This window comes from Gallus gallus, chromosome 3 (assembly GCF_016699485.2).
Source record: "Gallus gallus isolate bGalGal1 chromosome 3, bGalGal1.mat.broiler.GRCg7b, whole genome shotgun sequence".
NCBI lineage: Eukaryota > Metazoa > Chordata > Aves > Galliformes > Phasianidae > Gallus > Gallus gallus.
In genome coordinates, this window is record NC_052534.1 from 11,485,997 (window position 1) to 11,513,147 (window position 27,151).

Sequence of the window (27,151 nt, forward strand, 5' to 3'; positions counted from 1 at the left end):
GAAGGACAACTATTTTCTTGAAGGGAGAATTTACCTAATTTATATATAAACACTTATTCCGTGCTCATCACCATAGTAACTGAGGCCTCAAGTCAGTGTGCTTTGCTGAGCAGGGTTGCAAGCGCTGCGGTGAGCCAAGGCCTGAACTTCAGTATGAAAGTGCAGTTCCTCGGTTGAGGCACAGCTCATTCTTGCTGTGTGTTCCTGACCTCTTCCTTCTGCTAGTGTTTGTATTCCCATGGCTGTGAGCGTGGTGGGATTGGGAAGCTAATCTGACTGAAAAACAACCCTTTAAAAGTCATTGTGTGCCAGATCAGCCTTCTGATGTGACTGACCTGGTGACTGCTTGAGTGCTAGCAAGGCAGAGTGGGAAGGGACAAGTGTGAGTAACTGTGAGAAATGTGGGGATAGATAGATGGCCCTTCCCTGACAGCAACAAGTTGAGCTGATTATAGAGCTGCTGGTAGAGTTCAGGGCTTGATGATGATGTAGCTGGAGTAATCGAAAAGCAGGTATTGGCTTGGGTGTTCAGTCACTGAGTGAGGAAGTGATCGAATCCGTATTCGTTTTGAAGTGTTTTTATGGCTTCAGCAATGTATTCCTGAGCCAAGCATATGTTCTGCCTACAGTGAAATGTTGCCTTAAGAAGGGAAAATGCTAAAAGGATGGAAATTCATTGTCTCCTTCCTGATGCGGACCTGACTTCTGTTCATCTCTGAAAAGTAGCTATGGGATTTTAACAGGATGTTCACTTCAGGAGGTGGATTCACTATGTTACAGTGAACTTGATTTTCAGCTCTATTTTCTTTTTATCTCTATCTAAATAATTGTTTTCAGGAGAGCCTTTTCTTTTTACTGTAGTTTTCTTTGCTGCAGCAACAAAGTTTGTGGCTAGTTATTTCTGTAGCTTATTTGTAAATACATCTCAGATGTATTCATTTCTTGGCTGTTCACTCTGCCTTATGAAACACTGCAGTTGAATGAGTTTTATAACTACATCTTATTGAACAAAACTTTACAGATGAAGCTTTTAAAATAGGTTTATCCTAAAAAACCTTGATGATGGCTTGTATTTTTTAACTGTTATGTTAACCAGGCCTTCATTTTGAGCCTTTGAAATCACAGTGGCGTTTTATTTTCCAGCACGCTTCGGCTCACTTCACCATCCAAGGTCCTGATGCCATGTAGAGCTGCATGTGCACTTAGAAATGCCTGTTTCAAGTGGTACCACTGATTTATTGCTCTTCATGTACTGTTAGATGATTTGAAGATGATCAGGTATAAGAACATTTAAGTTACTTCTGCAGAATCTGCAAAAAGATAAATGATTTGCAGGTGTAACACTGCACTATGATTAATCACACTAGCAAGCCACAATGTGAAATAAAATCTTGTATAGCCATTTATAGTCTTGAGTTTTTAAGAGCTGCAACTCTGCTTTTGGCTTGGTTAGCTCCTGTGGCTGTTGTAGATTACATCTGCAATCACGTTGTTGCCAAGCTTCCACTCTAGCTTAAGGTCATGTTTACTACTGCGCAACTGCATAGTGAAGAGTTGCAGTAAAAGCAAAATAAACTTAAAGACTTTTGACAAAGCAGCTTAGTGTCATACAGTGGGAGCCTGATAGCTAGTGGATATTGGGCAGAAACTCAACTGACTGTAGACCAAAGCGGAATGTTGTTGGCAGCAGTTAAATTTTACTGCTTCATTATAGTTGATGTGTCCTTGACTGCAGCTCTAATAAAAACATTTTGTGCATGTTCGGAGCACTGTTTAAAAAAGACCATAGATGTAAGAAAATGGGACTCTACAGCTTTCCATATGTGGTGTTAGAACTCTGCAAGGTTTTCATCTCATAGCTGGATTGAGTGATCTGGTAGCCTCCTAGATCTCTGCACTTTAAATTTCTGGCACTGCTGATGAAAAGAACGCTATTATTGGGACACTTGAGTTGCTGTAATTTCTCTAGGGAATGGACACAAAGGCTGAATGTTGTCCTCCCAGATGCAGGTTAAGGTATGGTGGCAGTGCACTGAAGTAGAGCTTACCTTATGGCTGTAACTGTAGTTATTTGCAATTTAAAACAAACAAGAAACTCCCCAGCCAGAGAAAGACTATTACTGCCACTGACATTTTGAGAAGCATTTTATGGCTAGCTTTAGTGAGGAAGGTGTATGCAATCATCTTGTGTATGCACTTCTAATAAATTTGGACTCATTATTCAATTTCAGCTGTGTTTGACAAACAGATAAAATTCTCCAAAATATTAGGTTTTATTTTCCAATGTTCAGTTCCTGAAGGGCTGAGAAAACTGGTATTTGGTGGAGGTGATTTTGCTAACTTTCTGAATGTGTTGCAGATAAATGTGTGAAAAGCTCACAGAAGAGTATTAGAACTGGAGACATAGTAAAGTTCTGTCTTGACTGGCTACAGTTTGTGTGCTTTTACATCCCAGTTGACCTGACATGATCTGAAACCATCACAACTGGACTGAGCTCTTTCTTCCACTGTAGGTTACTTTTGCTCATCTTTTATGTGTTATTTCCTAGTATAGACAAGATTAAAAGCACTTTAATGACTTTGATCCTCATGCATTAGGGAGGAACTAAGGTATCAAACAGGAATAAATTTGGGTTTCTCTGTTTCAATATGATATGCTTTAAATCTCAGTAAAGGTTCCCATATGCTGTCTAAATAAATTTTCTTAAATATCAGGTATCCTTGGGGAGGTTTTTGTACTTTAATGCAGGTGCTTCTACAGGGTCCTGCTCACATTTAATTGTTCCAAATATGGAAAGTAAGAACACATTTTTTTGTTTCCATTGATTCTTCACAGTTGCAAATTATTTAGAAATGGTAGTGCATTACACAGAGTGCTCTGTATTCTTTCTTTCAGCAGAGAGGCAAATACCTTAAATAAAGCTGTTCTGGATCATAAAAGATTTAAAAGGATTGAATGCCTTCCATAAAGCTTCATGCATGTTATAGTGACATCCAAGCATCATGCAAGTGTTTCATGTTCTACACGTGAGCTTCCAAATCCATGTATTGTCTATTGCTCTGGAGTGGGAAGCAATGTAGTTGCCCAAGTTCAAGTTTCATACTCAAACAGCAGTGCAAGTCCAGTGAGCTGTGATGTGTGTAGAAACTGAAGCAGAAAACCCCTTGTAAGCTTTCTATTTTGCTGTGTTTGTATTCCGCACTTGGACTGCCAGGCAGGAGTTAAATGTTGCCCTCTGGAGACTGCAGTTGTACTCTCCAGTCACATCTCTGTTCTTTAATTAAAATTGTGGTATGCCTCCTATGCAAGAGCATCGCAGAGAGGAACCATATTGGGAGAAAAGATCTGGTATTCGTTAATGATCAGGGTTAAATAGACACGTAGCTTACTGAGGATCATACTCTATTGTTTGTTTTTGTTAATTTGGAATAAGTGGTAATGCTGTATAATAGGTTTGGAAGGCTAGGAGAACATTAGGAAGACTAATAGTTGTTTTAACCCTTCATCTTATTAGAAAGAAATACTTAGTAGGGGGAAGCATATTCTTAATGGTTATCAGTCCCATGTCTATGGAGCATACTAATTTTACAAGAACAATACAGAGATAAATAGTCAAGTACAATCTTAATTATGAAATACTTCTTATGGAGAAATGACTCTTTATGCTAAAGTAGTAGTTTGTGTGAAAAATGTTTTAGAGGGTTTCCCAATGACTCGATCAAGCAAATCGTTCAATGCTCCTAGTCATTTTTTTCTCTCTCTCTCTCTCTCTCTGTGTGTGTGTGTGTGTGTGTGTGTGTGTTAGTATTCAGTTTCTGCTAAATATGCTTGAAGACAGAAAGGTTTTGGTAAAGCTTGAGTTGGCTTGTGTTCTGCTAAACTTCGTTTGAAGAAATAACTATTTGTTTTCCAGACATCGTTTTGATTAGGGAGTACTTTAAGTAACAGGAGACCACTGCTCCCTTTCTGGACTTGCCTGAGAATTTTCTGTTTCTTAAATAGTCTGATGTCCCTTTTTCTTTCAACTCAACTAAACCAGAAGGATGTTTAGCAACCTTGAAATTCAAGCTATATATCCAACTTTGACCTGAATATTTTGGATCACTTTATAAGGTGATTGCTAGAACTGGAGTTAACCCAACTAATTTCTGTTTACCAACCCTGAGTTCTAATTACCCCCTTTGTATTCTGTCATTTGCCTTTTTTGTCTTAGAGTAAAATCTACTCCAGTGTTTTATGTTACTCAGTTGCAGTTTCAAGTTGTAGGCGAATGATTCTTCTCAGGAAGATCTTTAAAAGGTCCACCATTTCTCTTTAAAATTTGGAGGGGGGGAGGGGAAAGCTAGAAGAATAGTCATGGAATGAGTGTAAACATTGGAGCTGCCTTTCTAAGCTGCAAGTCCTGCTGAGATACTTGATGTCAAGTTTGCTTTTTAAGTTATTACAAAATGGGCCTCATGAATGCTGCAAATGTGTTCCTCAGAAAAGATTTTCAGTTGATGTAAAGAGAATTATCCTTCCAAGGCCTTGGCTACATTGCAAAACGTACTACCAGGAATGCTTTTTTAATTTGCTTCCTATGTTCAAGCTTTATCAGTATGCACACTGAACTTTCAGGAGGACCTCTGAACATTTGATTTTTCTGAAACGTCACTAGCATGTAATTATGGTGGGGAAAAGAAATTGGACAGCTTCACATAGCTGTCTCTTTTCGCTCTGGGACTTATTAAGTGTTATACAAACAACTCTCTTCAGTTGCCTTAGGTTGTATTGGGACTTGCAGTCTTTTCTCAAACTATGCTGTCTGGCCTGTTTTGTTTGGTTGTTAATATTCTGTTAGCTACTTACATTTGCCAAATAACATGATAATTTTGCAAGGTTTATCATCTATGAGCAGGAAACGTTTTTTGTTCTGAAAAATGACTGTGAGCGCAGAGTGTGATCTGGCATGGCCTGCAGATTGTTTGGATGACTTTTTTCCAGTGTTAGAGCTTTGATTAAAGAAGATGGAACTGTAAGTTATCAAACCAGAACTGGCCTTTCTGACCTACCTCTTCTGGCTTTCTGTTTAGATGGCTGTGTCGTGCAGCTGAATCTATCTTTGTTAGTGTTAATTACATGTAAGCCAAAGCACAGCACACGCTTATAGCACAGTAGGCTTTGAAGTTATAGCAAGTATTGAAGGCAGTGAAGACTTGCAGTATTTTTTTAAGCCATTAACTTCAGTTGTTTGGAGGAGAGAGTTCTGAGCAGCAGGTGCTGTTTTTCATGTGCCGAGTTGTCAATCAAGATAGCGAAGCCTTTGGAGCAGGAGGTGTATTTCACCTGATCCTTACCCCCACGTTTGGCTCCGCAGAGCTTTGATCTGTGTTTAGATCAGTGTGTATATGTTTATATATATAGATCTGTATAAATAGCAATTAGGTATTCACAGCAGAACTGTTCCTCCCAACTCAAACAAAAGCAGGGACTAGGCAACTAGGCTGTCTCCCGTTTATCATGTGTTCTGAGTGCAGAGTCGCAGTGCATTCTGAAACACAGAATCTGGTGCCTGGGCTTATTACTGATCTCTTACAAATGTTTACTCTGATATTTTGAAATTATTACCACAACAGGCCTCAAGGGCTCGTTGTCCCCTTTGTGTACATGTGTTATTCAAATGCCACTATTGACAATGGCAATAAGCTGTACCCAGGAGGAGGAGGATACACCCACTGTGCTATAACTTAAGAGAGCAGGGAACATGAAAGTCCCTAGCTGCTAGGTGATGTGAACAGCACAGCTTCAGCGTTGCTCCCTGTTGGCTTGTCACCTGTGAGCTTTGTGGTTTTTGCTAAAGAAACAGTAGTGGAAGCAGCAACTGTGAAAGGTGGTGTTAGCACAGTGCTACCTTGACAGAAACTGCTGCTCAGTGCTCCAAGTCAAGCGTGAGACAGAGATTTGAGCAGTGGAGGAAACTGCCATCTGGGCTAACCCCAGTAAAAGCTGAACTTCACTTGTAGCTGAATTAGTAAGTGGCTGTCAGAGAGAAAACTGGGTTGGTTTCTTTCCTTAGAACTATCTTTTCAAATTTGAATTCAGTTATTGCTTTCAGTTGTTAGGCCAAATTTAATCTGAAGATGTTCTGCTCTTTGAACTGCTGTGATTTATTGTTCCCCTTAAGGTCTGGTCAGCTGATCGCTTCAGTTGTGTGAGTCAAGTTTATGTGAGTCAGACGTGTGCGGACATAAATGGTGCTGTTGGACTTGAAATTCTGAGATTTATCTGCTCTGTGTACTCCCTGCTTCTCTGTATTACGGAGGAGGAGGATGGGGAGCAGTAATAATGTGACAGAACACAGGGGGCTGAGAAAGGGTTGAGCTTATAAACGCATGATCTTTGATTTTCGTTTTTTCCCCACATTTTCTGAATCTGCTTTGCTAATCTTGTGTGGAAGCTGTCAGGCGTGGGGCCCTCCAGAACTGTTGGGAGCTCCTACACGTTTCCAAAACGAGAACTGCCAAAGAGCTTGTCATCCTTGCGAGAGAAAGCTCCCTCGTGTGGATGAGTAGTGATGAGCAGCAACGTTATGGCCTCGCGCTGTGATGTAAGTTCTTTGGATAGGAGGTGCAAAACGTTTGCATGGTGGAATTCTGAATTCTGTTGCCTCTTTGTTTTCTTCCCCAAAGCAAGTCATTCAAGGTTTGTATGCACTGCTTTCTAAAGTTGTGTATCAACACCTTGCTGCTTGCTATGTGTATGCAAGTCCAAACAGTTTATATGATGTGACCACGAAGGGAGCTAAAGCAGTTGATTATTATACCAAATTTTATGTAATGATTATGAATACAAATATATATTTTACATACAGACAAATCCCTCAATATTATGGAGTTTTCTGTAAATTATACTTCATAGAGCTTGTATTAAACTTCAAGGTTTTTCTGTTCTTTTAATTTTTCCCTTTCCTGAGCGTGTATCCCAAAGCATATTTATGTATTTCAAAAATCTCTATCAAAGTGATTTTGGATCTTGTTGCAGTTTGGAGTCCTTGGCTCAAAGCCCCATCTGATTTATCAAGTACAGCTGCGCAGCAAGTATAAAGATGAATTTGTGATGGAGGAGAAATCATCTTGATACCAAATTTCTTTTAGAAATTTACTTCTGGGCTGAGTAGGATTCATGCTTGTGATCTGAAGGCAGAAGGCTGTATCTCATTAGCAAAACCCGGAGGCATTTACTTCCCTAAATGCTAATGCTGTTCCCCTGAGAATGAAGTACTTAATGCGGGTGAAGAGAGACACATCATTTAGAGTTACAGCAGAGGTTTACATTTATCAGCTCAGGTTCATTGCTGGGTAGAGGACTGAGACAGCACACAGTGTGCTGACCCACTGCAAAAATAAATAAATAGAAAGCTGCACTGAGATCTGCTGTTGGGTCCTGTTAGCTGGTAAAATGCTGAAGTAAGAGCTTGTTCAGAGCTATCTGGATTCTAGCTTGTGGAACATGGCTCTGTGTACATAACTGGACTTACGGAAGCATGGGATCTGAGATTTTTAACAGTACACAATGATGAAATGAGATTTGTGGCTGTCTTCATAAATTCTGCTCATTTTGAGATGGTTTGGAGTTATCTTTTGAGTGAGGGATGGTTACTCTAGTGAGAAAGTAACATTCTCCTTTGAGAGCTGTGAACAGGGAGCAGTTGGATGAGCAGTCCTTATAGTTGTGCTTGTCAAGAAATGCATGAGCCTGAACTTATGGGGAAGCAGGAACTTCTCAGGAGGCTGATAAACAGGGTAATGAGGAGTGCTGGGAGAAGCACCCTGATAGTAACGTTTGGAGCTGTGCCAGCTCACTGGATCTCTGACTGTGATTCACTGCTGGATCAGCACAGCAGGTGCAGAAAGGATGTTCCTTCTGCCTGTAAGTACTTGGACTACACTCTGTGAGGTCAGAGGGTGTGCTGTGCGTGTGGGAGAAGTGGCCTATGCCATCACAGATGGGGTGGGAAGTCTTTTTAAGGTGGTTTACACCTTACATAAAACTTGTGCATTTTTTGAAGTTCCTTAATGGTAGGTACTTCCTCTCAGTAGCACCATTGCCTGGGGTATTTGTGATGGCTGCTTTAATTCTTTGGCAGCTCTAGTCTGGATTCTTAAGAAACTGAAACGTGTGTTGGAACATATTTTGTCCTGCTTTTTCTTCTTCTCTGCGGCCTCTACCCCTCAACACTAAATGCTTTTCATGACAATGGTAAGAGAGGCTGAGGTCCTGTACTGAGTTGCTTTGAATATATTGAAGTTACATACCTGAACAGGTACAGTGGTTGAAATTAGTGTCCATAATGACAGAAGGGCTGCAGCATGAGGTGAACCATAACAATAAAACAGCAGAGAATCCACAAGCGATGGACAGGAAATTAGATTCCATATGTTTTGTGATTCATTCTGCTATGCTACTGAGAACAAAAGTAAAGTCAGACTTTTTTGTGTTCTTAACATGGCTCTAATTTTTGTGAAGCCACTGTGAGCTGGAAGAACGCTACTTCAGATCCCTGAATGCCAAGCAGTTAATTTGCTTTTACTGGACCTGTGAGAATTGAAATAATGATTAAAAATGCAGGGAAGAAAACTTAACCAGAGCTGGGAGTTTATTCTTGGCTGTAATGACTAATAATTTGTAACCGCTTACATTAAGTGAGCTCTTGTTTGAAAATGTATAGATTGTGAATGAATTAATATTATGAATAAATGTTCTGATGTTTTTATATTAATTATTTAAAGCCCTGGTTTGGACTGCTTGATGTAGATTGCAGTAAAACCTTGCCTGTCCTCCAGGAGCTCTACAGCGAAGAGGCTACACAGCAGGTAACGCATAACTGGTCTGAGATACAACAGAGACAGCTTCCATTGCCTCATTTAATTTTTCATTTCTATGGATCATATTTAAAAGCCTAGCAGGTAAAAGTGAAGATGGGCTAAAACTGATTATCATTTTCTCCTCAGACAGAGATCTCTGGGCTCAAATAAAATGCTCAGTAAAACAAGCTTAAATCTTGTGGAATAGGAGGTGTTGACATGGTACTTTATAGGGCACGTAAAGGAGAAAGGTATCCTGGATTTTATTTTTTTTTTCCCTTTATTTGTAATCGTCTTCAAAATTAGGGCTAAACGTTCAGCACATTAAAGCACTTCTTTGCATGTGCTTGTGTGTGTGACCTACATATCAGTATGTGAGTTCTTCTCATTTTTCTCTGCAAATGAGAGCTGTTTTGCTGGATGTACTGTAAAAGAGAAAATCGGGTGACTACTTAAGTATTTGCTCTGATTGTCCATGCATTCAAATTCTATAGCTTGCAGATATGAAAAAGTTGAAAAATAAAATGAACACAGTCATTAGAACAAGCAGATGATGGTGAAATTAGTCCCTGAGTTATCCTGGGCTACCTCACGCTGTCTTGACAGAGGAAACACTTTCTGTAGAGAGAACAGTGTAAAAAGGTGCTTCTTTGATCTTTGGACTTCCTTTAGTTAACATCACTGGCCATGAGAAGCTGTCCTGCTTCTGCAGTATTGATGATTCATGTGATGGGCACAGAATGGTCAGGATCCTGGGTGATTTACAGGAGTTCTCGCTGTCAGGTCCATTAGGAAGGAGCTTTACCCTCAGCCTTGCACTGGAATCTAATAATGATGGAAAGAATCCTCCGCATATTTGTAACTTCAGAGACTTACTACCTGCTGTGCAATGCTGTCTGCAGAGCTAACCATTTTGAATTTTAGAGCTCCAATTTCTTGATTTTTTTATTTTTTTTTAATTTTCCCAGCCAAGTATAGGTTATATGAAGTATTTGTCAGAATGTGGATTGCAAAATAGTTCAGATTCATCTTCTATTTGGAGCCAGAAATTTAAAAGCAAGGAGTGCTAACCAGGGAGAATCCATGCCTCTTCTTCAGTATAAAGTTATTCTTTTCATAGTCTGTTTCTGAGACTCAGTAGTGGTGACACAGCAGGTAAGAAGGCTGTGATGGTAACCTGGCAAATGTCTAAATTTTGGGCTTTTTATTAGAATGAAGATGAGTGACTGTTGCTAAGAGGTTAGCCTGACTGTATTGCAATATAGTTAACAGTGTGTTCTACCCAGTCTTCTCTGTGAGGATATTGGAAGCCCCTCAATTTTCTTACACACTTGTATTGTTCACCAAAGTTTCCTTTTCAGGGGAAGAATAGGATGCAGCTGTTGCAGAAGGTATCTGCTGCATGATCAGGTTTTTTCCAGAAGTTGCATTTGGTTTCAGCTGAGGTACAAGCTGGGAACTGAAAGTGCTCCCTAACTTCCTTATCCATGTTCTTTTGACTGTAACAGTACTTCCTGGGTACCTCACTGGTGCTGTTTGGAAGCAGCACAGCATCCTGTGCAGGCTGTACCACCCTCATGTGGCACTTCTGAGTGGTGCTGCTCCACAGGATGTTGGTTACCCAGTTGGTATGCCCTTTGCTGCCATTGGATGGGATGTATCCAGGCTCTGTTGCCTGCATGCTTCTGTGTTCCTTCTTGGATTGCTTATTTGTGTCTGAGTGCCTCTACTTCTGACATTGCAGAGCTGAAGTGGAGAAGTGCAGAGCTAATTGAAAACTCTGAGTTATTTTTCCATACCTTTTCATTTTTATGGCAAGTTTGTGGAAAGAGATGCTTTATTCCATCCGAAGTTCTAAGAACAGATGTTTAAGCAAATGAGAATTGTTAGCTATTCTAATTTAAACAAATAAAAACAAACCTGTAGGAAGTTTTTCAGCTCTGCTAGTTCATTATGTAACTTATTTTGTACTAGCAAGCAAGCACAAAATGTTAGCTCTGGATCCCTAGAGAAAAATGAAGATAGGGCAAATGATCTATAGAGGAAGTCTTTTCATAGTATTTAAAACAAACCCCTTGGAAGTATTTCCTCAGTGCGTTATATTTCATTTGTATTAGTATGGTTAGGTCTGAATTTTTACAGTTCTGTTTTAAGCAAGAGCAGTATTAATCCACATTTTTGCCTACTGGGGCAAATCTATTCCTTGTGTTAACTACAGTTATTACAGTGGAGCTCTGTACCCGGAGTGAATTTGGAATCTTTTCTTGGTTTCTTAACCTCTGTCTCAAGAGTAGCACAGTTCAGTATAAGCACCATGCCTTTGAAAATAAGATCTGCATACTTATATATGATTGCTGCATTGTTCTGATAGGCAAAATGTTGCAGGCTTCCTCTTGAACAGGCTTCCATCTGCAACTGAGCTGAAAGACTCCTGAGACCACATCTTTGTTTGAATGCTGTTAAATCTTTGCAGCGCAGTCACAGTTTCCATGCAGAACTGGGATGATTAATTTTATTATCTCACTGTGTTACTCTGCATTTATTTTCTCAGCTTGCCTATTTGGTTAGAATTTAGGATTTAGGCAGATAAATAAATATCTCTGAAGCCAGAAGTAAAAATCATGCGGGTGATTAGAAAGAGTGGAAAAAGAAAATCAATTAACTGGATATAGAATTGGCCAGGGCTTGTTCTCTGCAATAAGACTCTGGAATTTGGCAGTACCTTAGCTTACCTGGTTGGCGGGAGACTGTCACTGTAGTCAAAATAGTATATTTTGTGATATTATTACAACAGAGACTTGTGGTCAGTGGATAAATGTCCAAATGGAGATTAATGATGAGCCATGTGCCTCAGGGTTCTGTACTGGGGCTTCTGCTCTTTGATGTCATTGATAAAGACAGTAACAGTGGGATCAAGCACACCCTCAGCAAATTTGTGGATAACACCAAGGTGTGTGGTGCAGCTCACACATCTCACACAGGATGCCATCCTGAGAGACCTAGACAGGCTGAGCAGTGGGCCCAGGAGAACCTCATGACATTCAACAAAGCCAAGTGCAAGGTCTTGCACCTGGGTCACATCAAACCCCACTACAAATGCAAGCTGGGGGATGTAGGATAGAGCACAGCCCTGCCAAAAAGGGCTCGGTAGTACTTGTGGACAGCAGCTGGAAATGAGCCAGCACTGTGCCCTCACAACCCAGAGAGCCAACTGTATCCTGAGCTGCATCCAAAGCAGCACAGCCAGCAGGGTGAGGGAGGGGATCCTGTCATTATACTCTGATACCTCACCTGGAGTGCTGTGTCCAGATGGGGAGTGCTCGGTACAGGAGAGATGTGGGTCTGTTGGAGCACGTCCAGAGGAGGGCCACAAAATTGATCCTAGGGATGCAACACCTCCCCATGAGGACAGGCTGAGAGCTGGGGCTGTGCAGCCTGGAGAAGGGAAGGCTCAGGAAAACCTGAGAGCAGCCTTTCAGTGTCCAAAGGAGGGCTGTAACAAGAAAGGGGACAGACTCTTTAGTGGGGTCTGTTGTGATAGGGCAACGGGAAATGGTTTCAAACTAGAAGAGGGGAGATTTAGATGAGATATAAGGAAGAAGTTTTTTTTACAATAAAAGTGGTGAGGCAGTAGAAGGGGTTGCCCAGAGAGGTGGTGGAAGCTCCATCCCTGGAGGCATTCAAGATCAGGCTAGACCAGGCTCTGGTCCAGCACCTGATCTAGATGTAGATGTTCCTGTCCATTGCTGGGGAGTTGGACCAGATGACCTTTATGGGTTCCTTCCACCTCAAACAGTACTATGATTCTCTGATTACTGCATGCTCCTTCCACTTTTCCAGCAGAAAAAGCTCTCTGGGTATTCTATTAAGCTCATAATGATTCATTTCCAGCTACTGATAACATCTGGTTTCTATAGCACATGTCATAGCTTAACATAGATAGTGCTGTAGACATGGTCACAGTCATTTCCCTAACAGCAGGATAGCACCCTGTCCTTGCGGTTACCATGCTGAGAAATGGCAGAAGGTCCATCTTACCTCCAACACAGTCACAGGATTCTTATCTGAGTTGTCTTCATTGCCATCGTCTGATAGTTTATTACTTCTCTCAGGATTGTTGAAAATCTGCAGAATTTACTGAATGGGAGGGCACAAGGCTCTTCCTTTCTGTTTGGGATAACAGTAATAATGCTTGTTCTCTGGTGGGATGGAGAGCTAAGTCCTTACTGATAATATCTGGTTTTCAGGTATGTCAGAACTGAGGTTTATTTGTCAAAATACAGATGCGTTGTTATGGTTTGTTTTTTCAGTATTTAAGATTTTTTGGCACCAGTAGTGATGGAAAAGATGTTATTGCTTCTAAGCCACATCACTGATGGAGATCTGTTTGTATCTATTTACTCACATTTGTGGTGCAACCAATTGCAGTCCAAGTATGACAAATGCTAATGATTGCAGCAGGAGAACTTGAAAATGTTTACACTTCTTCACTTTCTCCAACACCGGAATGGCAGATGCTGCAGGACTTCTACCACTGAACATCAGGAGTGCTTTCTGTAGCCTATCTTCACTTTATTTTTCTGGTAGCAAATCGTTTACTTCATATGCTGCAGCTGGAATACATTCTGATTAGTCCCTCTTCTGTGTGAAGAGGCAGAGAAGGTTGTATGTAACATACAAGGTCGCTCGTGGGATTATCCTTCCTGAGTGTACAGAAATTATCTGTCAGTTAATAAGAGAAATAATAATTAAAAGTAATTTGAGATAGAAACAGAGAAAACAGAAACATGAGGAGAGGATTGGCTTGCCTCTTACTGGGTTTATGCAGCTTAAGGCTAAAAGCCAGATCTCACAAGGGTTTGAAGCCTTGAATGTTGGCCCCAGGAAGAGAGGGGAAAGGAAACAGTCCAAGGAATGCTGGCTAAATCTGCCAAGCATGCAGTAGGGAAGGCCTGTGAGTGGGAGCATCCATCTCCCTTAGCCAAAGACTGGGGTTAGCCGCTCCAAGAGGACTTTCCAGTCATCCCTTGTGAGCTCTGTAGGAGTAAGGGAAAATATGAATGTTGTGAGACTCCTGCTGCTGTGTTGTGCTTCAGGGTTGGCACAGCTACTAGGGCAATGTTTTGAGTTTTGAGAGCTGCAGAACATGTTTCAAATCTCAGAGAAAGGTTAGTATTTAAAGCAGTGCTGTTTTCTTAGTTAATCAAAGATATACATAGAGGTTCTAGAAAAACAGAACTGATCAAAAATAGTATGTGGTTCAAAACTTTACATAGCACATCAGGCAAGTGCTCTTAAAGAAGTGGAAACCAAACTCTCTGACATGTAAACACCTTGCACTACAAAACTCATAGCTCCATTGTACAGAAGTTCCATACATATCTTCTATAGGAAGAGTGATTATAGGAAAATGAGTTTTCTGAAACTGAAGCCAGTGAAACCTCACTAACATGTGTTAGTATGTCAGTATTGGTTTTCTTCAGATACAGTAAGATGGTGGGAAATATCCAAAGCTCACATTAGTTGTGCTAAACGCAAAACATTATACAGATTCTCTATGTCAGATTGCAACTGTTGTTATTATAATAAATCATGACTGATAATTTGCTTTTGGATCCTTTTTCTCAGCAGTCTGAAAGTATTAACTGCTACCTAAATGTAGATGGAAAAGTAACTCTCTCGAAGGTTCAATATATTCACTTCAATCTTCTTTATGAAAATGGAAGCTGGAAACTCTCATGGAAACACAAGGGACAGAAGAGAAAAAAAATTCAGGCTTTAATGCATAAAATCTTCAGGCAGTGCTTTGTGGTTTCAGCTGGATTGGCACATTATCAGCACTTTATGACAGTGTGTTGGAGAAATATAAAAATATATTTAAGCTTAGTATATTGCATCCTGTTCTGAGTTTTGGAGTTTCACTCGAAGAATGGAAATACTAATTAGAAAAAGGCGTGTAAAGAACAAACTTGTCTGGGGATTAAAAGCTGCTGATGGAATAATGCATCAAACTGTCAGAGCAACAGCTGCTTTATTTGATTCCCCACAATCTCAGTGAATATTTGTCAGAGCTGTCCTGCATGTGCAACATTCAAATAACTTCTGTATGAAAAAAAAAAAAAATATATATATATATATATATAAAGATAGGAATGAGGAGAGGCTGTAAAGCCATATTCCTCCATATTTAAATGTTATCTAGAGGAAAAGAAAGTAACAGCTGCTAAACACTACTTACACCTTCCCCAAAATAAGTAGGTAAACAACCCTTATCCTTTTTATCACTGCCACTATCTGTAAAAGGAGGGCCGCAGCTCTGGTCAGCAAAATTCAGCTTCAGGATGTGGAGTCTGTAAAGTACTGTTGGTCAGCATGTCCCCTCTCTCTTTTAAAAGCAACTCCACCTGCAGGCTCTCTTTTGACCACCTTCTGATGTGAATTTCAGCTGACTTGCTACAGGTCTTGCTAGGACATGAGAAAAGAGCTGCCCTGTTCACCATTAATGTACATATGAGCATTTACCTGGGAAAGGTGAGCCTGTGCTTAACACATAACAGCCCTCCCATGTCAGGGGAGGCTACACTTATTCACTGTCACATTTCTCACATGTTGGAGGGCTCAGAGGCTGTGGGCCAGGGACTTCAGAGAAGCTGAACTCCAGGTGGAGGTCTGTCTACACCTTTTACATTTACCAGAATAAAAAATAATCTCTTAAATTACCTATCAAACACGTATTTCATGCTGTTGTGCTTCTGTCATATGTACAAAGTATCTATGTAACAAAGCACAATAACTTTTGCATGAGAAACAATGTTTTAGTAGTGCAGAAGCAGAACTGATCAACAGCTAGGAATTTGGTATTATTAAAACCTCTATTACCTGGAAATTTCCACTCAGGAGCTGGCAAAACCACTTCCATCCAAAATACAGCTTTTGTTTGAATTTGATGTTTAATTCTTTGTTTTTCATTTTAAATAATTCTTCACCTAGTCTGGAAAAAGTCTAAGAAAGATCATAACAATGAAGTCCATAGCAATGAAATTTGCCTTTGTGGTCCTGCCCTAGAGCAGTGATGCAGCTAAGTGGCTCACTTTTCCAGTACTGTATTACATCAGTACAACGATCAGCCTTTTTTTGTCTATAGAAATCTACAAGCAGCCTAATATTTTTATTAAGAATTCAGGGGAAGAAAATATTTGTATTTCATTTTTATCCTGAATTTCAACTTGCCACAGAGTTAATACAACAAAATGCTGTTGTATTTTTTCAGTAATCTCTACTATGCATTGTCGCATTCCTGACCTGCATAGTAGCACATTAGATCTGTACTTCTAGAAAGAGCAGCTTTGGGATCTGAATGTGAAGTGCTTTGGACTGTATTTTCAGCAAGCACTGACCGTGTAGTCTCTGCTGACTTTTTTTAATGACCACCCCTATTTTCTATTCGTTTAGATGCTCACACAACAGAAACTGTTGAAATCCTTTATTACAAAGATCAAAAGTCATGGTTACCATTTACATACACAATTTACAAATTATTCACAAAGGAAGTAACAGGTATGCAAGAACTGACAGCTTACTTTAGCCCAAGTAGGAGATGGGACAGTATAGTTGCTTCCCTGCTTTATTTACTGAAAGAAAAGATGTCTTTTTGTGTGTTTTTGTTGTTGTTATCTGTATGTGTTAAACACTGACCTAGTGTTTAGGTAGCACCTTTAGTTGTATCTATTCATATACTGACCTGCTTTCCTTTGTTGTAAAGAGCACAGTGCATGTATAAGCATGCACTGAGATCTGTAGTTTTGTCACTATGCTGAGTTTTTCTTGTTTGGGGATCCTATAGATTTTGGTATAATGTAGTGGTCAGGCTTAACAAAGCTGATTTATGGGATTTCAATGATTTTGAGCAATATTTCATTGAAAAAAACCTGGAGTTTATTATCAAAACTCATATTCTAAGAACTAAATTGAGGATGGCTGCTATCTCTTTCAATAAGACTACATGATCTTAACATAGATGCTAGCCAGGCTGTTAGATGTTGTTAGTACCACAACTGATTTATTGCTTTTCTTTCATTCAGGTTAGCATGTTTTATACCATTTCCTAAAGCTATTTCAGAGACTGGGAAACTTAACATCAAAGAGTGCTAATTTACCAAATCTCACAAAATAGGATATTTATCACAGGGTATCTTACAGCACTCAACAGAAAGGAGAGTGAATTTCCAAATCCTTGATATGAAAGCACAATATCAACAGTGCAGTAGCTGCCATTTGTCTAAACCTACAGACATCCATAATTAACACTTTTTTCTGTCCACTGAGATGATGTTTAGACAAAATTATTGAAGGTGCACACTGATGAAGGAGCAAACAAATATAGATATGGAGATCACCAATGTGATGTTGCATCCAAATTTTAAGCAACAAAGCAAAACACTTCACAAAGGTTTATACATCTAATGGAACTGTTTAGTGGGCATCATCCAAATGGTTATGATAGTATTATGATTGTATGACTTTCTGCCCAGGAATAAAACGTTCTTCACCTTAAAGCCTACAGTATTCCCAGGGTATAGATAAAGACTTGCAGATGCCATAGTAAACTTGAAATACAGTAATAGGCAAAGACTTTAATGGCACCACCTGTACATACAGCTGAGTTATTGGGACCTTACGGAACAAAGCGACGTTGCAGTATGCCTTTGGTAAGGCTTCTTGCTGGTTTAAAAGGGTAGATTTTTCTTTAAGGAGATTGTCCAGCAGTATTGGTTTCACTTCTGTTCAGTGGAAGGTCTCTTTATTGATCCACATAAGACTCCGTGTTTCATTTGGTTTGCATTCATACTCTATACTGCCAAAGCTGTTTCCCCATTGGCAGTGATCTCGTTTGTGGTAGTTGTAGAATTTGACTTGCCAGACTGTTTCAAAAACACCAATGTCGTTAAACTGTGAGGGAAAAGGAGTATCAGTGTTAGTGAGCTCATTTTTTCGTTCTTCTTATGAGAAACTTATGAAATTGAAACAAAATAGCTGATGTGTAGGTTATTGTTCTCAAGTCAACAAATTAAAGATCTGTAAAACCTACTCTAGTGGCCATTAAGTCTTTTATACTTAGACATGCATAAAACATGAGGGTTCAGATTCTCCATTTACCACCCTCTTGCATCTATTTATATCTGGTAAAGGCAAGGGAGTAAAATGTTCAGCTTTCCATATGGGTAGGTGTTAATAACATGAAGAATCAAAGCTATAATCCCTCTCAGGACAGTAGACCAGTGGTGGCTTGTTGAGCTCAAATTGGCTTGGAGATACTATACATCATGTAGCAGAGATATGTAGTGATCTAGGCTACCACATCAACTCTATACCATATCTAAAGGCAGCAGTGTGAATTGGGAAGATACCTTGTTTTGATCAGTCTCACATATTTAATGTCCCTGTATTTTTTAGAGCAGTGTCATGATTGAGACATTTTTTCCCTGTAAGCATTTCCATCACTCACTCTGACAGCTTCTTCACTTGATTCTTTTCCATTCTCATCATGTGCCTGGAAGATGACCTTTGATCATCTACCTAGAATAATCACACTTGCAAAGAGAGTATAATAGCTCTTTTATACGTTGACTCTTACTAAACACAACCACTTATACTTAATTTTCTCAGAATGGACATTGCTAGGAAACTCTCCCCAGCCCACTTTATTTTCTTAAATTTAGTCTGACAGAAGCAGGAGTTACTCTGTGCTGTCAGTGGAACATTTTTATTTGGCTCCAGCTGTGTTACCTTAAAGGTGTAGCTGAAATGTTTCTGCCACTTCAATTGATGAAGAAAGAATCAAAGATGCAAGCTATTTTATCTCTCTCAGCAACCAAAACCTTTATTAATGATCCTCCACTAAACCCCTCTAATGGTAGTCCTGATACCACTTATAAGGCAAGATAGTAAAGGTTGAGCACAATGAATATTGCTGTGCACAATCTGCATAGAGAAATCTTTCGTAGAGCATCAACTACAGTTGTCTAGAAGCTGAGGAAGAAAAAAAGATTGGTCCAGAAGAAAAAGCGTTTCTAATAGTATTTGTAGAAGGCAGTAAGATATAAGAGCAGCGTTGCATTTCATTTATGTATAGAAAAATCTGAATTTCAGAAAGAGATGAAGGAAGGAAGAAAAGTTGTCTTCCTCTAGTGACCCAGTTTGCTAATCTATTCTGGGTGGTTTGTCTGACTTTTGTGCATTTCCACAAGAAGGAAAGAATTAATTGCAGAGCTTTTCTACTACCATGTTCTGCTTAGCCCATTACTTGCACGTGTACCAACTCTGTGGCATAATGAGGACTATCCTGCATCCTCAGAGTTCCTGTGGCTCCTGCTACACCATGGCTCTTCTACAGGGCCAGCACATGGCCTTCCCCAGGGAAGATGGATGACCCTACTGAAGGTTAGATTTAGTGCTGCAGGCATGAGAGTTATTGAATCACTCCTCCTGAATTTGTGTGGTGTTTGTTAGGGGAATACAGGTCTGGCTTCCCTATTCAATCTTAACCTGGCCTGACCAAGAATAAAATGAGACCCAAAGAAAGGTTTCTAACTTAGTTTACACCATTTGCTGGAGAGTTTAGAGTTTTCCAGGTTGTGAGCATAGCTAAGCAGTCAGGTAACAGAAACACATCCTCAGAGCAGACAAGAAATAAATGCATCACTTTCACGAATACTTTGTCTTTTGGGCATTATCAAAATGGTTTTGATGTCAGGGCTGACCTCTCAATCTATTTCTAATGCGAGTTCAGGCTTTAAGGCTTAGAGTTCTTTCCTGCCTAGGATACATCAGTATCCTGCCTGTTACAGAAAAAGAAGTGGAGGCAGGAGTTCCTCCTAGTTGAAGGAAATAGGAAAATGTAAAGCTGTACACAGTAGTTTTATGTTTTGAAGATTCAGGAAGTAAGCATTTGCAGTTCTTGAAATGGGATGCCTGTAGCTTGTTCCCTAAATCTGTCATAGCTCTGTCTAGCTAAGCAGATAAATAATGAGTTAAGCATGTAAATATAGGCAATTCAACCAAGATTTAAGACTTAAAAGTATCAACTGTGGACATCTAAGTCCGTACTGAAGAACCAATCTGTCAAAATCAAATACTAAGAGAGGCTGCAAACTTGCTTAGCACTTGCAAATCCTGATAACTTCATGGTCAGTACATTAGGATTTGGTTTGTAAAGCTACTGTTTAGACAAATATTGTAGCTGCTCATTCTGATCTACATAAAACAGCTGGGAGCTTCTGTCTGAAAACCAGACCCTCCTTGCATTACTTAAAATTACTCCCTTTGTGGTAACTGTTACAAGTCACTCATGCTGTAATTATCAGAAAATTCAAATTAAGGTGGTACAATTCTTATTCAGAAGGGGATTGCCATACTAAATGGCGATTCCAGAAGAAGAAGAAAAAAAACAAACAGTAAAAATACTCAGTTAAGATGAAATCCTGAGTAGACTGAGCAAATGTAAGAAAATGCTGAAATCTGACAGGCTTGGAAAACTTGGCAAGGTCCTGAACTTGTATAAGTTGGAATAGACCTTTAGGAGAGCTTCAGCTGACAATGCCTTACTGTTCTGTTTCCACTTTGTGTTACAGGAGCTACAGCATAAACAGCACATGGATTCCTTACAGCTGTAATTGGAGGGGAGAGACAATGAGAGCCAAAGCAAAATCTCCCTCGTGTGTGTTCTTCCACACATGCTCACATACATGCTTTCAGCCTCTGGCATGCTCTGCTCCAAAAAGCCCTGGCAGTGCTGACAGGCTAAAGAGGTTTCTCTGTATTCCAAGGAATGGGAGCATCGTTCCTATCCAGGGATCTTAATGGGAGTTCCTGGTTTGCAATATGCCCTTGCAGGAGAGGTGGGAGGTTCAGCTCCCACTTCTTTTTCCTGCAGCACCCCAGAGAGCTATGCAGATCTCTACAAATCCCCCTAGTACTTCCTGGCCCCTGCTGCTCTCATGGCGTCCCCTAGGGAATCCATGTTTGTGTTTTCCCCCTGTGCTCTAACTAGCATTCTCACTGATGAAGAGCAAAGAGGGCAGAAGCTGTGGGCAAGCTGTGCCCTGGAACATTTCACCTCTATGCTTTCCTTTATAGGTGTCAACTCTCTGCTGCCCTCTGTGCCTTTCCATGCTGGGCTCCTGCTGCAAAGAGGACCACCTACCTGCATGTTGACCTGGATGGGCTGTCTCTCCCCACTCTTGGTGTGGGGCACCCCTTCTGTGTCGTAGATCCCTGTGTAAGAGGCCACTTGTGCATCCCTCGATTTCTCTTCCAGTGGGACATTGACACCCCCGATGCCCATCGTCCTGCAAAGAGATGGGATGCATCCTTTCAGCAGCCCTGCAGGCCCCCTTCCTAGCAGCATGGAGCCAGCAGGTAGGCTTGCATCCTGGCAGCCTCTGTGCTGGGGATACTTCAGGGATTTTAACAGGCCTCCAGGTGCTGCTGACTCACTGGGCCTCCTGAAAAATGTCAGGGCTCAGCAGTCACCCAGGGAAGGTGTAAAAAGGAAAGAGGGTGGGGGGGGTGGGGGGGGAAGAGGGAGAGGAGATATGATCCTCCATAGCTAGGGAGTGGTTAGTTGAATCCCTTCTCCAGAGTTATCCTCCAGCCAGAGCCATTTTCCCATCTGCATCCTCCCTGCTTTTAGTCTCTGCTTTGCCATGGTGCAGTGAGGCTTGGACTAGAGGGCATCCCCAGCTTGCAGGGCTGGAGGGGATCTTCTCCTCTCTACTGTGACGATGGAGGGAGAAAAGGAGCTGGACCTTAAAGAGCCTCAGGGGAGGTGGGGATGGGGAGAGAAAGAAGCAGCTCCTAAAGGCTGCCTCTCTCCCAAGCCAGCCTCTCATGCTGGTTGGGCAAAGCAGCAGGAACAGCTGGCCAGGGACCTGGAAACAGCAAAGCAAAAGGGTGGGGAGGGAGAAATGACGGAAACCTTGCTCTGTCAGCCTGCCAGGAAAAAATATTAAACCTCTAAAAATAAAAGCAGTGGGAAAGGGAGGGCTGCGGGGGCCACGATGGGGAGGATGCACTTACGTTGCCTGCACGGTGCCGGGCCGGAGGGCCACCTCAATCTTGTACTTGGCCCCGGTGAGCAGCTTGATGGTGCGGTTCTGGCCGAAACGCTGCCCGTCCACCTTGAAGTACACCGCCCCGTCGTTGGGCTGGATTTTGAGGGCGACGCTGATTTTCACGAGGCTGGGGATGTCAACCATCGCGCGGCTGCGGGGTCTGCGCCCGTCTCGCCCCCTCCACGGAAGGCGGCCAGCAGAGGAGACCGAGACGGCGAGGGAGAGGAAGAGGAGGAGGGAGGAGGAAGAGGAGGGGCTGCCGGATCCGAGCCAGCCCAGCCCTTCCCAAAAGCAGCAGATGATATATTTGTTTTTCCCTCCCCCGCTAATCACGGCGCAGCATCTGTACTGCGGATCTTCCCTCCATCTCCCTGTTTGGGGGACATTTGCAGCTGCTCAAATCGACGCGGGTTTCCAGGGAGTTAATCCGGCCTCGGTTATGGCAGCCTTAATCCCGCCGTCATTCCCGGGCCGGGCAGGGCAGGGCAGGGCGGTTCAGCACCATGGGCGCGGACAGCAGCGCAGCTCTCAGCGGTGCAATCGGGCGCGATTTCTTCTGGCATCTTCCGTTACCGCCTTATCCCAACTCTCATATTATCGCAGGAAAAAAACCCAACCAGACAACAGCAACAACAAAAGACAAACAAAAAACCATAATGTACCATTTCTCTAAAAAGAAAGATCTTTGAAACTGGAAGTTGTTACTTCCAGTTCTCAGCTCTCCGCCCATCTCATTCCAGAACGTTTGCAGAAATTACTTTTCACCCAGGAGCAGAAGATTTAGGCATCCTTTCCACTCTTTTGCATTTATTCTTTTAAAACTGCAACGTTGGCACAGTTGGGACAGGATTTGGGCCAAAAAACCTGTATTTTTATGTAATACTGCTAAGTCAAATGGAACATCTGACATTACCCAGCTGCTTTTCTTTCTGTGTGCATGTTATCAGTCTATTAATTTAATTTTGAACAGTAAACAAAAGAATACATGTTGCTGAAAACTCGTGCAATGTAAATCTCACTATATTTGCCTTAATTACGTATCCAGCTAAGAATAGGCTTCATATTTCGGTCAGCCAGCAGCCAACAAAAATCAGAGCAGAGCATGATCCCTTCATCTCACAACTGTGCGTATAATAAGCTCGGTAAGTAATATCCCATTTTTGATAGCAGTTACTGGTAGCAGGGACTGTCATAGAGGGAAGTTGTTACACGATGCAGTCATTGCTCCTCCCACTGAACAGTCAGCAGTGAAATACTCAAACCAAACAAAAAACAGTTCCCTTGTTTGATAAGTAGCAGCAGCATCAACGTTAGTACATGATCATAAGGGCTTGATGAGTCACTTAAAACCCTTGTATTGCTGAAGGATATCTAATCAAAAAGTAATTACATTTAATCAAGTAGTAAGTTCCAGGAGCATCTCATCCTGCAGTGAGGACCAGCATTTGATCAAAAACCGTACACTGAACTTCACAGATTTGTTGCCTGGATCTTTGCTAACTTTAAAGATCCTCAAGAGCAGACACCAAATTTAGGTTAAGTGAATGCTTCCAACCATTGTCTAAATCAACAGTGGATAGTCTTGAAAATATTTTGGAAGTTATCAATCAATGTTCAGAAAAGACAGCAGTTACTATATTTAGATAAATATCTCATAACCTTATGGCTCAAAAAGACCATGTGTGCATTTTTCCTCTTGTTTGATCATTGAGAAAGACTTCCCTTTTTCCATTATATTCTGCTGAGAACTGCTGCGCTTTGTGGCTTGTTGAAAATTTTGCTTGCAGCAATTCCCACTTCTATGAGTTTAAATGTAATTCAGTAAGAAACCACAGAGGCCTTACACATGGGGAACCTGATAGCATCACTTAAAGTGGTGTGAAGAATAATGGCCATTGCCAGGGATCAGTTTTACTCCTCTCATGAGCCAGGCATATCATGTTGTAGTAAATTGTTTGTAGCTGAAGGCATTGATTGCAATTAGTTTCCCAAGTACACAAGAGGTCAGATCTATAATCAGGTTTTTTTCACCTTATTATTTCTGCCTGCATGATCATCTTTCTCTGGACACAGCTCAGGCTGTGATTTTATTCCAGACCACTGTAGCATAAAAAAATAAAAATAAATTGCAAATATGAGGGAGATTTAAAAAACATCATAGTATGGATCATGTATGCACAGGCTGGGTAACTGTTTTACACAGAGCTGAGCATTTATAAGAAGAAACAAGTGTAAATGTAAGCATTGTATTTCTTATTATTGATCTGATAACATCACCTGCTTTTAGTGCTCTCACTTATCTGACCTTACCAGGTGCTTTTTGTTAAGGTAGATAACAAAGGAGGAGTTATCTTTCATAAGTCTTTCTGGGAGGTTAGTTTTCTTGCTGAAACGTAGCTACCCACTTTAATAGCCTTGGTGGGCTCTAGTTAAGGTATTGCTTGGAGCCTCTAACTCTAAGTTCTGCAGGTGGGCCTTACTTCAGTTCTGCTCTGGACCTTCAATTCCTGTCTTCCCTACATGCAGGAGTGCTGGTCTTCAGCTTTGCTATGGATGTACCTAGCCATGGGCTCCATTGATCCTGATCTTAGTCTGACCACCTGGCTTGATCTCAGTGCTCCTATGAAGGTGCTATGGGCTGCATCTTGCTCTGCATCCTCACTGAGAAAGGTAAGATGGGTCTTGGTTAGAGAAACCCATCTCCTACCAAGTCTCATGGGGATTTTCACAGGGAGCTGCTAGTATGCATAATTCCCTGGTGGTAAGTTCTTCGTGTTCTGTATGTAGTAAGATAACTGAAGGGAGAAGGCAATGTAGATTTTGCTGGGAGCACAGAGCAAATGGGGTGATCCTTAACAGATTGAAAGCTAAATAAATGTTTCATAGGGCTTAAACCAACATCTGATTTCTCTTAAGCCACAGCAGTAGCTTAGTAGTACAGGTGGATGGACTTATCTGTTATTCCTTCCATTTATTTTTTCAGTCTTTCAAGCCTACTTTTTGTTTCCCCTCTCATTTGAGACTTCCCAGTCTGTTGTCCAGGGTCAGTAAGATGTGTTAAGCTAATTCCCTTCCTTTGGGATGGAAATACTGGACCATTCTTGCATGTACTGTTGCACCCCTTAACGCTCTTGAGGAGAGCAGTAAGCTTTCTCAAGTGATCTGCTGCCAGCGTGCTCAGTCATCCTCATCTCTCTTTTCTTTCCAGAACTACAAAGGTCTTCTCACACTGCAGCTTCATCCTCCTACACCTCTCTCTTGTGTTTTGGCTGTATCACATACGTGTATCACTGATCTAAGTCACAGATGAGGTTGGATGTATTCTGTGCCAAGTCAGAGTTAATGTGCGCGCAAGCCATGGTATATGCTATGTGCTGGTCCAAGTTGCCTAGGAAACATTCTGGTGAAGTCCATTTGGTGTTTTCAGTCTACCTTATGTAATCTTTCTATGCAGGGCATGCCAAGTGCATTAACTTTTCAGTATTACTATTTATGCAGGAGTTTCCATTTTCCTGCTAGTGCGTTAATCCTGCTGCACAGCTCTGCAAGAATTAAATATATGAAATGTGCCTTGAGGTCAGAACAAGAACAAGATGCCTTGTTTATGACAGTGAACACGCAGTATTTGGATTCCAAGGTGACACAGACTGCATTGGTAATAATCTTTTCCTGCTTTCTTCTCCTTGATTACTTTTTTAATATCATGCTGAATTTGGAAATGTCCTGGTTTTGGGTTTCTTTTTGAGAAGTGGATGTGAAGCCACAATCCCTCATTTGCTAAAAATAGCCGTATGTGTGAAGCCATATGGAGTGAATTGTGCTGAGACTTGCACTCTCCAGATCTCAGTTCAGTACTGTAATTCTTTTGAAACCTCTGCTTCTGAGTGGAAGCAAGAAAATGTTTTACTTCTACTGACAGCTGGACTGGATCTTTATCACCTTTGCAAACCACTTCTATTATTTTTCACACACAATCATCTTGAACATACAGCATTTGATTTAATTTCTACTGGAAATTCAGCTTGATTTGCTGGAGAGCTGCATATTTCTGGAGAACTCAACCACTCTGTTACAGATTAAGTGGGTTTATGGCACTTGAAAAAAAGTCATGCAAGGATGGCACAGAGCAGCAATGCTGATGTACCAGGCTGAGGAACTGCCTGTGTTCCTTGCAGCTTACGCATTTATTTGCAATGAGATGGCTCACAATCTTGGTGTAAACGCACATCACTCTCTCAACTAGATCCCTTACTCACGTAAATGCAGATGATTACTTTTTTTTTAATGCTTGCAGGAGGGAGTCCTGAAGTGGCAGGAGGAAAGGTATTCTAAAGAATTAAAGCAGCAAGATTTCCCTTGAAGGATGGGTACTTGCTGATAAACTGAGATAGACCATGAAGCTCTGTTTCAGACTGTGCTGTTGTGGCCAGTGTAATCCAGCATCACATACCTTTATCTGCTTTGCACAGAAATGAGAGCAGGGTAACTTACAGCAGGTTTACACAATGCATGTTACAATCTTTTTGCCAGAAATCCATCTTTCTTTGGAGAGACGCAAGAAAAACAGACTTTCTTCTCTCTTACGCCTTGTGCTGCTTTTTAGGAGTAGCTCATCGTTCATTGGCAGTCCACCCTGTCCCTCATACTCGGTTTGGCCACTGCATGGTTAAGGACCTTTGTGTTTTGCTTGAGTGAGTTAGCTGATCAGCACATTTCTCTCTGGGCAAGGTGAAATGCTGATTCCCTGTGACAATGAGTGATTAATGAAACCAAGTCAGAAAGACAAAAGGAATAGCTGACCTTTGAAGATGAGATATATATATGTGTGTGTTATAAATATACATATGTTATAAAAGAAGGTCATTCCAGCTAACACTAGATAAAGATAATTCTGTGCTATGACAGTGCGTTGCTTAGGTAGCTAATGGTAAATTCTGGAGTCCTTGGCTTGGTGCCACTGTATCTGTAATTGCATTTCACACATCTATAGGGGCTTTTCTTACAGGTAAATGAGAAATTGAACTTCCTTTGTTTAATGATGGCGTCAGCACCCTTTTCTATTCACAGTAAACCATTTCTTAATATAAGGTCATGCAGACAGTTCTTTTTCCGAGAACAGTCCCTGGACACTTTCTATCATAGTTTATCATAGAGGACGCTATTCCTGACTCAGCATAAACACTGAACCAGCAGGA

General features: G+C 41.1%; 2 protein-coding genes across 21 annotated transcripts in view; one reads left to right on the forward strand and one right to left on the reverse strand.

Annotated features, from left to right (window-relative positions):
- PLEK (pleckstrin) overlaps window positions 1-27,151 on the forward strand; it is a 55,550-nt gene that overhangs the window by 10,713 nt on the left and 17,686 nt on the right. For 14 of the 20 annotated variants that reach the window (XM_046938465.1, XM_046938467.1, XM_046938462.1 and 11 more), the window contains 3 exons: window positions 20,980-21,261; window positions 23,002-23,098; window positions 24,483-24,626. The exons of 1 other annotated variant lie outside the window; for it this stretch is intronic. In XM_046938465.1, the coding sequence (XP_046794421.1) occupies window positions 24,510-24,626 (117 nt within the window). In that variant the 5' untranslated portion in view covers window positions 20,980-21,261; window positions 23,002-23,098; window positions 24,483-24,509. Of the gene's footprint in view, window positions 1-20,979; window positions 21,262-22,466; window positions 22,741-23,001; window positions 23,099-24,341; window positions 24,391-24,482; window positions 24,627-25,454; window positions 25,612-27,151 lie in introns of those variants that run through there. 5 more of the 20 variants (XM_046938476.1, XM_046938475.1, XM_046938471.1 and 2 more) reach the window with 5 other exon arrangements.
- On the reverse strand, window positions 16,313-22,179 carry CNRIP1 (cannabinoid receptor interacting protein 1). The gene is made up of 3 exons (NM_001277530.2): window positions 21,922-22,179; window positions 21,047-21,191; window positions 16,313-17,793 (listed from the first exon to the last, which is right to left on the reverse strand). Exons 1-3 carry the CDS (start codon window positions 22,098-22,100, stop codon window positions 17,629-17,631), a joined length of 489 nt encoding a protein of 162 aa, NP_001264459.1. The 5' UTR covers window positions 22,101-22,179; the 3' UTR covers window positions 16,313-17,628.

Coding starts and splice junctions, on each gene's coding strand:
- CNRIP1 (NM_001277530.2), bottom strand. CDS start 22,100: ATGGTTGACATCCCCAGCCTCGTGAAAATCAGCGTCGCCCTCAAAATC. Junction 21,192..21,921: donor CCCGGCACCGTGCAGGCAAC/GTAAGTGCATCC, acceptor ATCTCTTTGCAG/GACGATGGGCATCGGGGGTG. Junction 17,794..21,046: donor CCATCCAGGTCAACATGCAG/GTAGGTGGTCCT, acceptor TTTCCCTCACAG/TTTAACGACATTGGTGTTTT.